Source organism: Oncorhynchus nerka, linkage group LG12 (genome assembly GCF_034236695.1).
Source record: "Oncorhynchus nerka isolate Pitt River linkage group LG12, Oner_Uvic_2.0, whole genome shotgun sequence".
Lineage (NCBI taxonomy): Eukaryota > Metazoa > Chordata > Actinopteri > Salmoniformes > Salmonidae > Oncorhynchus > Oncorhynchus nerka.
The window spans coordinates 45,191,689-45,206,304 of record NC_088407.1 but is presented as its reverse complement, the minus strand read 5'-3'; the positions used below and the strand labels follow the sequence as shown (position 1 = coordinate 45,206,304).

General features: G+C 41.3%; 1 protein-coding gene across 1 annotated transcript in view; it reads right to left on the bottom strand.

Annotated features, from left to right (window-relative positions):
- eprs1 (glutamyl-prolyl-tRNA synthetase 1) overlaps positions 1 to 14,616 on the bottom strand; it is a 93,558-nt gene that overhangs the window by 35,382 nt on the left and 43,560 nt on the right. The window contains exon 13 of the mRNA XM_029674942.2: positions 6,889 to 6,999. Within this exon, the coding sequence (XP_029530802.2) occupies positions 6,889 to 6,999 (111 nt within the window). The remainder of the gene's footprint in view (positions 1 to 6,888; positions 7,000 to 14,616) is intronic.

The window sequence follows — 14,616 nt, the reverse complement described above, 5'->3', positions numbered from 1 at the left end:
ATATGTTCTCATGTTCTGAGCAAGGAACTTAAAAGTTAGCTTTCTTACATGGCACATATTGCACTTTTACTTTCTTCTCCAACACTTTGTTTTTGCATTATTTAAACCAAATTGAACATGTTTCATTATTTATTTGAGCCTAAATTGATTTTATTGATGTATTGTATTAGTTTTAAAAAAGTGTTCATGCAGTATTGTTGTAATTGTCATTATTACAAATACATTTAAAAAATTTGTCCGATTAAATCGGTATCGGCTTTATGGTCCTCCAAAAATCGTTATCGGTGTTGAAAAATCAGAATCGGTCAACCTCTACTATGCGCTTTAGCACCCTGAGCTGTTGTTGCTCCTAGTTGATGCCACTTCACAATAACAGCACTTGCAGTTGATCAAGGCAGCTCTAGCAGGGCAGAAAGTTTTACAGACTACGTGCTTCAGCACTCTGTTGTCCTGTTCTGTGAACTTGTGTGGCCCACCACTTCGAGGCTGAGCCGTTGTTGTTCCTAGATGTTTCCACTTCACAATAACCGCCCTTACAGTTGACCAGAGCAGAAATTGAATGACCTGACTTGGAAAGGTGGCATCCTATGACGGTGCCACGTTAAAAGTCACTGAGCTCTTCAGTAAAGCCATTCTACTGCCAATGTTTGCTATGGAGATTGCATGGTTGTGTGCTCAATTTCATACACCTGTCAACAACGAGTGCTGGAGCGCGTAGCACATAAAAATCTTCTGTCCGTCCTCGGTTGCAACACTCACTACTGAGTTCCAAACTGCCTCTGGAAACAATAACCGTTAGTCAGGAGCTTCATGAAATGGGTTTCCATGGCCCAGCAGCCGCACACAGCCGCAGCCGAGTATTATTAATGTCACCTCCCCTGTCTGATATCTTTAACTTTCCCTATGCCACAAAATCTTTTAAAAAAAAGGTAGAAATGGCATGCTTTAGGTCATTAAAATGTACTGCGACTGGATAATCCCTGTCGTTTATCCTGATTGAACTTTTATGTTCACTGATTCTCTGTTTGAGAGAACGAGAGGTTTTACCTACATAGCACAGCCCACATGTACATTTAATCATGTAGATAACATGGGTGGTGGAGTGCATAATAATTTCATATATTTGGATCCATTTTCCTGTATGTGGGTGGCAGAAATATTCACACTTCATCATATGCACTGTGTGCTTCCTCTGCATTATTTGCTACCATTTGGAGGGCGTATTTTATTTTGTGGCTGGCAGTTGTCATGAACCAATTTACACGTAAATTGTGACCTGTCCTCTAGACAATAAGTGGTGGATTCTTAAATTCAGCTGGCAGAGCTGGGTCCGATGATAAAATAAGACAGTGTTTCTTGACAGCATCTCCCACTTTTCACGAGTTCAAAGTATAAGTGGTGGTGAACATTACAGAGTGTTCTTTAGCTCTCGTGGGACTTTTTTTGTAGCAATTCATCTCGTGTTTTCCCTAATGCCAAATTAAGAGCTTCATCCACACATTGTGGAGAGTAGCCTCTCAGAAACCTATTGGCATCTCCGCTGCTTTTTCTAGACAATCCTCTGTGGAATGGCATATACGGCGGAGCCTGAAAAACTGTCTTGGAAGTCCTCTTTTTAATGGCTCAGGATGGAACCTGTCCCCCTGTAATAGTATTAGTATTTCTGTCCATTTCTTTTCTATACAGAGTTGTAAACAGGGTTCCATATGATTTCTCAATTCACATAGGAGGTAATTAACCCGTCTAGTGTCACATTCAATAGTGAGTTTGAGATTGGGGTCAATGTCATTGAGTAATGCCATAAAGTCTGACAGCTCTTCTCCCGTTACTCCCCATTTACAAAAAATGTTAATATGTCCACACCACTTCAGGGCTTTATTTAAAAATGGATTTTAGTTTTCATTGTTAAAACATTCTTTAAAAAGACCCAAAGTTTAGCATAACTCGGAGCGAATGTGGAATAGTCATATGTCAAAAATATTCAGCTAGCTCAAGAATAAAGTTTGTTGGTGGGAATTCATTAGTATCTTGGTCTCTCAAATAGTGAGCTAGGGCTGCCAGCCCCCCCATATGGGGAATGCTGGTATATAGACTCAACATCTAATGTGACTAAAATACAGTTTTCTGTTGAACCTGTTATTGGTGAAATCTTGTTTATGAAGTTTATAGTCTTTCACATATGACGGCAATGCTTGCACATGAGATTTAATAAAAGAGTCTATGAAGTTCGACAATGGTTCTAGCATTGAGCCTATTCCTGCAACCACTGGTCTGTCGTCTGGATAATTGCCTTGTGTCTTAGGTTTGTGTCATTTCGGCAAAATGTACAGGCATGGACTTATGGCACATTTGCAGCAAAGGTATTCATATGCAGGTTTTGAGATAAGGTTGTTTAATATATGCACTAATCTGGAGCCCTGTCCTTTTGGAACACCTGTGTGGGATCAAAACTCAGTTTTCTATAGAACATTCCTTAATGAATTGTGTCTGAATTTCATCTTTGGATTTTTCGTAGTCTAAAACGACCACAGCACCCCCTTTTGTCTGCAGGTTTGGCAATGAACTAATGAAAGATTCATCTTCGGTTAAGTGCCAGTTCTGCTGTCCTAGTGAGGTCCTTCTGAATGTGGTTTGTTTTTCTCATATATACTGACATGGCTTCTTGTCCCACTAACCTAATGGGTATTAATCGAGGAGTTGTTAACTATAGGACAGAATTAGCTGTCCTAGAGGCCCTTAGATAAGACTGAGACTTGCGCTTCTGAGAACATTCTTGGAGAGGTTAATAACAGAGTCCTGCTGTCGCTCTGTGTCCATGGCCTGTGTTCCTGGTCCCCTCTTTGACCACTTGCCTCTCCTACATCGTTTATTTTCTTTTGTGGAGCCTTGTTGTGCTGCTTTCGGGCTAGAAAAACAGTCTAGATTTTTAATAGCATTAAATCTAAAAAATAAAATTTGTTGAGGATTTCATTCCATTTCTGAACGGAAGCTGACGTTTATCCCTATTGTAGGCTCCTTCTGTATTCTCAGTCAATTTATGAAAACTTGCTTGGTAGGTCGATGTCCTCAGTGGTTTTACAGACGTGTTTAATACATTTTAGGTACACACTTTATTAGAATATTTATGAAATGCATATTGCTATATTTGGTAGCACTTATTTGTTTTCCCTCGACTCAACCCCATTCGATGCATGGAACGGATGTGGGTGGGGCTAGGGATACAAGTTTTTTTTATTTTTAAACTCACAAAAGCTCTGGCGAAGGCCGTAAGGCCGATTCATAAAGCGTATTAAAGATCAGTGACACTAGCAAGAGCAGCGTTTCTTCTTTTTTCTCGTTTTATTCAGCCGCTACCACGCACCTGGAAAAAAATGGCCCACAGCCATATGGCATAGCCAGATCAGGACAACTCAGAGTATGCTATTCTGTTCTTCTGAAAGAAGACATTCTTCATATCGTGCATTTTAAGACGTCTACAATAAATAATTGATTTATTGTGATGGTGTAGGCTATATTACATGGATTTATTAGACTTTTTATCAAATGTATATGTCCCAAAGGTCTGTGGTATGACAAATACAATAGAACATAGCTGAATAAAATATAAATTATATTTCCTATTTGAGCACATGCGGATATTCTGTGTTGAGCGGTTAACAAAGGAACAGGTACTCCTATATGCTTCATTTAGAGTTATTTATGTAACAGTTGTGATACAAATGTTGGGCTATATGTTTTGATTTTTAGTACATTCTAAGGCTGCATAAGGTGACTAATGAAGATTTGAAAAAAAAGTTGCATGAAAGGCATGAGCTCTGCCTATTTATTTGTGCAGGCTGTACACACTTCATCAGTTCTCATTCACAATATGACAAGCACTTGATAATTCCTCTAATTTCCCGGCTGTATCCCCTTTTGTGGCAGTAGCGCCCCCTAAAAAAAATCTATGCCATTTGCGGCCAATGGCTGTTGTGCCCTTGGGCTGAATATAATTGTAATTCCATTCTCCCGGCTGCGTTCCGAGACACCTCTCACTTACATGGCTCTCTGTCAAGTAATCGGGTCTCTCACAGGCTACAAGTGACCGACAAACATTGGGGACGCAACGGCGCGCATTCTCATCCAATTCCGAGGCGCATTCACAAGTGATAGGCTAATAGTCACCCATTACACTATTCTTGATTGAATCTCGTCTTTACATGTGTGAAATTTGTTTTGATTTGGAATGGACCATTATCATAGATGACATGTAAAAATACATGTAATCTATGCAGTTACATAGTGAATGGAGGACGCTTTTCCCGTGGTTCATTTTCATGCCAGCCTGGTAGGCTATACTGCTGTTGTAAAGAGAAGCAATATATTAGAAAAGTTGATGAAATAAATATAGTAGGCCTAGCCTACAGAAAGTTGATGGGACCTTCTTAAGAGGCATGAATTACATGTTTGTCCTCAACAATCTACACACAATAACCCATAATGACAAATTTAAAATAGGTGGACATTTTTGCAAATGTAAAAAATAAGTATGCAGACCACATGTTATGAGACTTGAAATTGGGCTCAGGTGCATCCTGTTTCCATTGATTATCCCTGAACTGTTTCTGCAACTTGGAGTCCACCTGTGGTAAATTCAATTGATTGGACATGATTTGGAAAGGCACATAAAAAGAGGGGTAAGTAAAAAAAACTTGGTCACGACAGAGCTCCAGGGTTCCTCTGTGGAGATGAGAGAACCTTCCAGAAAGACAACCATCTCTGCAGAACTCCACCAAATCAGGCCTTTATGAAAGTGGCCACATGGAGCAACTTCTCAGTAAGGCACATGACAGCCCACTTGGAGCTTGCCAAAAGGCACCTAAAGGACTCTCAGACAATGAGAAACAAGATTATCTGGTCTTATGAAACCAAGGTTGAGCTCTTCGGCCTGAATGCCAAGTGTCACATCTGGAGGAAACCTGGCACCATCCCTACAGTGAAGCATAGTGGGGGCTGTTTCATGCTGTGGGGATGTTTTTCAGCGGCAGGTACTGGGAGACTCGTCAGGATCGAGGGAAAGACGAACGGAGTAAAGAACAGAGATCCTTGATGAGAACCTGCTCCAGAGCGCTCAGGACCTCAGACAGGGGCAAAGGTTCACCTTCCAACAGGACAATGACCCTAAGCACACAGCCAAGACAACGCAGGAGTGGCTTCGGGACAAGTCTCTGAATGTCCTGGAGTGGCCCAGCCAGAGCCCAGACTTGAACCCGAGCAAACATCTCTGGAGAGACCTGAAAATAGCTGTGCTGCAACGCTCCCCATCCAACCTGACAGAGCTTGAGAGGATCAGCAGAGAAAAATGGGAGAAACTTCCCAAATACAGGTGTGTCAAGCTTGTAGTGTCATACCCAAGACTTGAGGCTGTAATCGCTGCCAAAGGTGCTTCAATGAAGTACTGATTAAGGGTCTGAATACTTCTGTATATGTGATATCAGTTTTTTACAAAAAATTCTAAAAACGTGTTTTTGCTTTGTCGTTATGGGGTATTGTGTGTAGGTTGATGAGAAGAGAAAAACATTTATTTTAGCATAAGGCTGTAAAGTAACAATGTGGAAAAGGGGGTCTGAATACTTTCCGAATGCACTGTATATAGTTCAATAGATTTTCTGCATGCTCCCTATCTGGTTTGGGTTGTTTAAATTGGCATGATTTTTCCATCCCAAAAATGTCCACTTTTACAACCTGCCTAAGAATTTATCACACATTTTTTTTTTTTTTTAACATTCCTCCATATTAAAAGGGATAGTTTAAGATTTTGGCAATGAAGCCATTTACCTACTTCCCCAGAGTCCGATGAACAGGACCAGCTAGCATTCTAAATGTTCCTGGAGACTTCCAATTGTTGTGCTGGTTATTATTAGCTTGTGAAACTACATCCAACTTTCTTTATACAGGCCGCATAGACATAAAAATAGTATCCACGATGGTATTCTGTTGCAGCTTGCGATTTTTATAAAATAATTACTTTTCACAAAATAAAAATGTGACCGACCAAGTTGGTCTTATGCAGCCAAATTTGAAATTGTGTTTTTTTTAATACATCGGATGAAAGTAGAGACTCAGAGCTACATTTTTTTTTATATCATACACTACAGTAGAGGAAAAATGGGAAAGTAATTCTGCTTTGAAAGTTGATCAACTTGTAACCTACATTTTGAGAAAAATGTTCTGGCACACCTACTGGAGAGCTATTTTGTCATCTACATCCTCTTAAGCTTTAGCCCCACTTATCTCTAAGGATTTGCATGTGATGCCATGTAGTAAACAACCAAAGATTTCAAGAATAAAAACTGGTTCATACTTCGGGTGTATTCGTAAATTTAATCTGGAGTGTCAGTCAGCGTGTGCTCTGGGCATTCGAAAAACAGAGTGCACACTGGACGCTCTGACCGAGGAGTAGGGTTGATCAGAGCGTTCTGTCCTAACAGCAGTCAAGCACCCAAGCTAACTGGCTAACATTGGCTAGCTACTTCAAGACACAAATGAGAGAACATCTCACTGACCATTTTACTTGCCCTCGCAGAGCTGGTTAGGCTGTTTTTATATTATCCAGTGCGTTGGTGACCGTAACTGTGCTGCTGGCATCAATTTAATTACGCTTTTTTGCCAACGTTTACTGACACCAGCCATATTCAACGGGTGTTGAGTGTTCGTCAATGTCATGCTTTGGCTACTGAACACTAGATAAGAATGCAATACTTCTATCTAGTCAGGGTGTGTCCAAAATTATACCCTAATCCCTATACCATGCACTACTTTTGGCCAGGCTTTGGTAGTATAGGAGTACACATCATAGGGAATAGGTTGCCATTCCATAAACAAGAGTGGAAATAACAGTCAATGTACCTTGGGGTGTTTGACGGCCATCTTCATCTCCTCTGGTGCTTCGGGGATGACAACAGGGACGGAGTAGGATCCTGACAGGGCTGTGTATCTGGGCGCCACTGGGTCGACAACCTACAGACACATGGGAGAGGTTCATTATTGCAATGGTGTCCTGTGTAGAGACAGAAATTCTCATTCAATATCCTGACTAAACACATAGGACATTTCAATTGGACCGGAGTGCAGGGATGGGAGAGAAAAGGATAGAAAGTAGTTTGAGAAGCCAGTTTTCAGTATGCATTGCCAACAACACAGACAAGGGGGAAAAGAAGACCCATTCTGAAAGGAAATCTGCATCCATGGCCATGAGGTGGTGAAGTCCCTTCAATTTTTCACATCCTGTAGCCTATTCAAAACAGACCCTTAGAATGCCCTGCTTTCATGATAGACAGATATTCCAGTGCCAAAGGTTTTGCTTATCGGAGTTTATTGATCCTAGTTGTCATGTAGGTAGGGGTAAAGTGACTCTGCATAGATAATAAACAGCGAGTAGCAACAGTGCAAAACCAAAGGGGGGGAGGGGGACAATTTTTTGAGCCTTCTTTTGACACTGCCTGGTATAAAGGTCCTGGATGGCAGGAAGCTTGGCCCCAGTGATGTACTGGGCCATACGCACTACCCTCTGTAGTGCCTTGCGGTCAGATACCGAGCAGTTGCCATACCAGGCGGTGATGCAACCAATCAGGACGCTCTCGATGGTGCAGCTGTAGAACTTGGAGGCTCTGGGGAACCATGCCAGATCTTTTCGTTGTCAGTGATCATGCCTACCACTGTTGTGTGGACAACAAACTTAATGATGGTGTTGAGAGACATGCACGCACCCCTGAGGGGCCCCGTGCTTGGCCATGCAGTCGTGGGTGAACAGGGTGTACAGTAGGGGACTAAACACGTACATTTAAGGGAACCCTTGTTGAGGACCAGCATGGCAGATGTTGCCTACCCTTACCATCTGGGGGCGGCCCATCAGGAAGTCCAGGATCCAGGTGCAGAGGGAGGTGTTTAGTCCCAGGGTCCTTAGCTTAGTGATGAGCTTTGTTGGCACTATGGTGTTGAATGCTGAGCTGTAGTCAATTAACAGCATTCTTCTTTTGTCCAGGTGGGAAAGGGCAGTGTGGAGAGCGATTGAGATTCTGTGGATCTGTTGGGCCGATATGCGAATTGTTGAGTCCAGGGTATCTGGGATGATGGTGTTGATGTGAGCCATGACCAGCCTTTTCAAAGCACTTCATGGCTGCCGACGTGAGTTCTACGGGTCGATAGTCATTTAGGTAGGTTACCTTCGCTTACTTGGGCTCAGGGACTATGGTGGTCTGCTTGAAACACTGCTTGAAACATATAGGTATTACAGACTCGGTCAGGGAGAGTTTGAAAGTGTCAGTGAAGACACTTGCCAGTTGGTCCATGCATGCTCCGAGTACACATTCTGGTAATCCGTCTGGCCTCACAACCTTGTGAATGTTGATCTTTTTTAAAGGTTATGCTCACATCGGCTACGGAGAGTGTGATCACACAGTCATCTGGAACAGCTGGTGCTCTCATGCATGCGTGCACCATCATGCACATGTTGATTTTGTCTATCCCTACCAGACGCAGGTTAAAATACCTAAACCAACTATATTAGTTGGGGGACAGGTCGAAACATTCATGGACATTTAGCTAGCTTGAGGTGGCTATCTAATACGTCCTGGGAGAAATGTTGGGTTGTTATTTAACCTGAAAGGCGTATGGTATTTTTTTTGCTTTTTCTTGGTAGACATTTCACCCACCTTGAGTCACATAATCGTGTTCTCTACTCCGACAATTCATTCCCATATAAAAAGGGGAAACTTAGTTTTTAGTTTTCTTTGATTAATCTCTCCTCGTTCATTCTTCTTCTGTGGATTTAATACGGCGGTTGGCAACCAACTTGACTGGAATGCGGACCACATTCATCTATCAATCACCCACGTGGTTTAGTATGCTCGAAACAACCAATTAGTAGACGGGAGAGGTAGAACTTGCAGCCTGTAGACCCACACGAGCAGTTTGGATGAAATGTTTGAATAACATGTAGGTGTACATCTATTTTGCAACGCTCGCACACACAAGGCTGGCGGTTTGGTCAGCATGTTATGTTTAGGAACAACACATTAAGTGACACTGCATATTTTCAAGCAGAGTACTGTCTGCATCATGTTATGGGTATGCTTGTAATTGTTAAGGACTGGGGAGTTTTTCCAGGATAAAAAAATAAACGGAATGGAGCTAAGCACAGGCAAAATCCTAGAGGAAAACCTGGTTGTCTGCTTTCCACCAGACAGAGATGAATTCACCTTTCAGCAGCACAATAACCTGAAGCACGAGGCCAAATCTAGTGTTGCTTCCCAAGAAGACCGTGAATGTTACTGAGTGGCCGAGTTACAGTTTTGACTTGAATCTACTTGTGTCTGGTGGAAAGCAGAAAACCAGGTTCTCATCTACGATTTTACTTGCGCTTAGCTCTATTCTGTGCAGCCACCACACAAATGCAGTGCATTCGTAAAGTATTCAGACCCCTTGACTTTTCCCACATTTTGTTACGTTACAGCCTTACGGTCTGCTAAGATGGCGCCCACTCAGCTAAGATGGCGCCAACAGAGAAGGTCACCTTGCTTCAGGTCCTTAGAAAATACGTTGCTGTAATTAGTTTTTTAAATGTATTATTTCTTAGTCCAGAAAATCTCAAGTGGTATTACATCTTTACATTTGTGTGTATATAAAGGTAGTCGTTGTAAATTTGTTAGATTACTGCAGTGTCGAAACTAGAAGCATAAGCATTGCTACACTCACATTGACATCTGCTAACCATGTGATCAATAACATTTGATTTATTCTAAAACCTCCCTCAATCTACACACAATACCCCATAATGACAAAGCAAAAAGATATATACAGAAATAAATAAAAAACTGAAGTGTGTTCGGACCCTTTACTCAGTACTTTGTTGAAGCAAACTTGGCAGCGATGACAGCCTCGAGTCTTCTTGGGTATGACGCTACAAGTTTGGCACACCTGTATTTGGGGAGTTACTCCCATTCTCCTCTACATATCCTTAAGCTCTGACAGTTAGGATGGGGAGTGTGGCAGCAGAGGATGTACATAACAGCCTTATTCTAAAATAATTTTTGTTGTTATGTATCCTCAAATGTACACACAATACCCCATAATGACAAAGAGAAAACAGGTTTAGATACTTTTGCTAATTAAACACCATATTTACATAAGTATTCAGACTAATTTATTAATTTAAAAAACTATTTAAATCCTTTTAGAATTATGATAAAACGTAACAAAAAAATGTGGGGAAAAAAAAAATCAAGGGGTCTGAATACTTTCCCGAATGCACTATATGAAGAGCAGTACTCAGTGATGTGTTGTATTTGCCCCTAACATAACACTTAGATTTCAGGATATAAAGTACATTTCTTTGCAGTTGACTTTAGTGCCTTGTTGCAAAGAGGATGCATGTTTTGGACTATTTTCTATTCTGTACAGGCTTTTAGGTTAGTATTGTAGAGTAAGTTCCTAAAATGTCAATTATTTTAGTTTTTTTTTGGGGGGGGGGGACTCTGAAAAACACCAAAAGGAAGATACCCAGGGTCCCTGCTCATCTGTGTGAATGTTCCTTAGGCATTGCGCAAAGGAGGCATGAGGACTGCAGATGTGGCCAGGGCAATAAATTGCAATGTCCGTACTGTGAGACACCTAAGACAGCGCTACAGGGAGGCAGGACAGACAGCTGATCGTTCTTGCAGTGGCAGACCACGTGTAACAACACTTGCACAGGATCGGTATATCTGAATATCACACCTGCGGGACAAGTACAGGATGGCAACAACAACTGCCCGAGTTACTCCAGGAACACACAATTACTCCATCAGTGCTCAGAATGTCCGCAATAGGCTGAGAGAGGCTAGACTGAGGGGCCTGTAGGCCTGTTGTAAGGCAGGTCCTCACCAGACATCACCGGAAACAACATCGCCTATGGGCACAAACACACCGTCGCTGGACCAGACAGGACTGGCAAAAAGTTCTCTTCACTTACAGGTAGGGGTTTTGTCTCACCGGTGGTGAAGGCCGGATTTGTGTTTATCGTCGAAGGAATGAGCGTTACACTGAGGCCTGTACTCTGGAGCGGGATCGATTTGGAGGTGGAGGATCCGTCATGGTCTGAGGCGAAGTGTCACAGCATCCTCGGACTGAGCTTGTTGTCATTGCAGGCAATCTCAACGCTGTGCGTTACAGGGAAGACATCCTCCTCCCTCATGTGGTACCCTTCCTGCAGGCTCATCCTGACATGACCCTCCGGTATGACAAAGCCACCAGCCATAATGCTTGTTCTGTGTGTGATTTCCTGCAAGACAGGAATGTCAGTGTTCTGCTATGGCCAGCGAAGAGCCTGAATCTCAATCCAATTGAGCACGTCTGGGACCTGTTGGATCGGAGGGTGATGGCTAGGGTCTTTCCCCCCAGAAATGTCCAGGAACTTGCAGGTGCCTTGGTGGAAGAGTGGGGTAACATCTCACAGCAAGAACTGGCAAACCTGGTGCAGTCCATGAGGAGGATGCAGTACTTGAGCACTGCAGTACATAATGCAGCTGGTGGCCACACCAGATACTGACTGACTTTTGATTTTGACCCCCTCCCTGGTTCAGGGATTCATTATTCCATTTCTGTTAGTCACATGTCTGTGGAATTGCTCAGTTTGTCTCATTTGTTAAATCTTATATTCATACAAATATTTGCTGATGTTTGCTGAAAATAAATGCAGTTGACAGTGAGGAAGTAAATTTCTTTGCTGAGTTTATATTATTAAAAAAGGAAAATATATATAATTTCATTCAAGGGTTTTTTTTATTTTATTTTTTTACTATTTTCTACATTGTAGAATAGTGAAGACATCAAAACTATGAAATAACAAAGAGTATGGAATTCATGTAGTAACCAAAAGTGAAACAAATCAAAATATATTTTGTATTTGAGATTCTTCAAACCAGCCACCCTTTGCCTTGATAGCTTTGCACACTCTTGGCATTCTCTCAACCAGCTTCATGAGGTAGTCACCTGTAATGCATTTCAATTAACAGGTGTGCCTTGTTAAAAGTTCATTTGTGGAATTTCCTTCGTAATGCGTTTGAGCCAATCAGTTGTGTTGTGACAAGGTAGGGGTTGTATACAGAATATAGGCCTATTTAGTAAAAGACCAAATCCATATTATGGCACTAACAGCTCAAATAAGCAAAGAGAAAAGACATGAAGGTCATTCAATCCAGGAAAAAAAACATTTCATAGTTTTGATGTCTTCACTATTATTCTACAACGTAGAAAAGAGTACAAAATTAAGAAAAACCCTGAAATGAGTATATATAAACACAAGACGACTTGAGTCTGGAATCACTGCAAAATTTGCTTCAACAAAGTACTGAGTAAAGAGTCTGAATACTTATGTAAATGTAATCCGTTTTTATTTTTAATACATTTGCAAACATTTCTAAAAACCTGTTTTTGCTTTGTCTTTATGGGGTTGTGTGTGTGTAGATTGATGGGAAAAAAACTATTTAATACATTTTAGAATAAGTCTGTAACGCCTTCTTTGTAGTGACCATCCAAAGTATAAATAATAACTTAACCATGCTCGAAGGGATATTCAACGACAGCTTGTGTCACCCATCTACCAAAAGGTGCCTTTCTTTGTGAGGCATTGGAAAACTTCCCTGGTCTTTGGGGTTGAATCTGTTTTAAAATCACTGCTTGACAGAGGGACCTTACAATTATCTGTATGTGTGTGGGGGGGGCAGAGATGACGTTAAACACTATTTTGAGTCCATGCCACTTAAGCACATTTTTAGACTTGCCATAACAAAGGATTGAATACTTTGACTCAAGACATTTCAACTTTTCATTTGATTACATTTATAAATATTTCTTAAAACATAATTCCACTTGGACATTGAGGGGTATTGTGTGTAGGCAAGTGACAAAATCTCACTTGAATCCATTTTAAATACAACAAACTGTGGAAAATTTCAAAAGGGCTGCGAATACTTTCTGTATACTTATACAGGCACTGTAGACTTATTTTTTTTTGTTATTCGGTAATATGATCATAATGATCAATACTTTATATCTACATACTTTAAATAATTTTTCATTTTTGAGTGGCAGCCAACAGGACAACGCAAATTGCGTTTGAGATTGTTTGAGTTTGTGTAGCGTACTTGTAGCCCCCACCCAACAACAAAAAATTTAAAAATATATACAAATTTGGTCAAACAAAAAAGGGAACACACTGTCAAACCCAGTAATGATGTCATTCACAAGCTTTGCACAGAGTCAGTTGGTTCGGTGAAGGAGAAAGATGAAAATCAGCATATTCTGCGTTATGGTCACAATCAAAGTACTAGGGTAGTGAATTGATTTTAGCATTAGCTGTAAGCTTGCAAGGAAAGTTAACCCCCAAGGCTGTATCTTCTTGCATTGAAAATAAAGTGTTCTAGCTTTATGGACATTGTTTGGCGAACAGTAAAAAACAGTTCTACATGCCGAGGTGCATTACTCAAGTGTGTTAACTTCTAGGCAGAACGAGTGTGGAGCTAACATGACACCGCCCAGAATCCCAGTGCAGTGGTTCCTTGTCAGGACAGGTTAGAGAGCAAGCACTAGCAATGAGTAAGTGGAACAGGCAAGAGATATGAGCGGTGCGCTCGTGCTAAAGGGGGACATCAGCTGCGCTGACTCAATCAGTATACAACCTGACACATTTCATAAAAGTACCGAAAGAAACCAATTCTAGTACCAAACCGTTTTTCATGTTCTGACATCGAAAAAGTACATTAGTTCTGGTACACTGTGCAGCACTAGAAAGCACATAGATGAAGGGGTGGAGGGAGGAAGCGAGGGAGTGGAGGAGTAAGAAGAGTACCTTGATACAGCTAATTGGCAGCTTGGAAACAGAAAGAGTGAGATGCAGTTCAATGTCAAATACATGAGGAAGCGCGAGAGAGAGAACAGGTTCGGCGAGGGCAAGAAAAAGTTCAGGCAGGATGGGGTAGGGGTACATGTATGTCAATCCATCCTCCCCACCACACACACACCTTCTCCTCATCGCAGATACCACAAGCTTAAAGGAGAAACAAATGTGTTCCCTAGCTATGACATACATACAGTTGAAGTAGTAAATGTACATACACCTTAGCCAAATACATTTAAACTCAGTTTTTCACAATTCCTAACATTTAATGCTAGTAAAAATTCCCCGTCTTAGGTCAGTTAGGATCACCACTTTATTTTAAGAATGTGAAATGTCAAAATAATAGTAGAGAGAATGATTTATTTATTTAATCACATTCCCCAGTGGGTCATAAGCTTAGATACACTCAAATAGTATTTGGTAGCATTGCATGGAAATTGTGTAGCCTTCCACAAGCTTCCCACAAAAAGTTGGGTGAATTTTGACCCATTCCTCCTGACATAGCTGGTGTAAGTGAGTCCAGTTTGTAGGCCTCCTTGCTCGCACACACTTTTTCAGTTCTGCCCCAAAACATTCTATGGGATTGAGGTCAGGGCTTTGTGATGACCACTCCAATACCTTGACTTTGTTGTCTTTAAGCCATTTTGCAACAACTTTGGAAGTATGCTTGGGGTCATTGTCCATTTGGAAGACCCATTTGC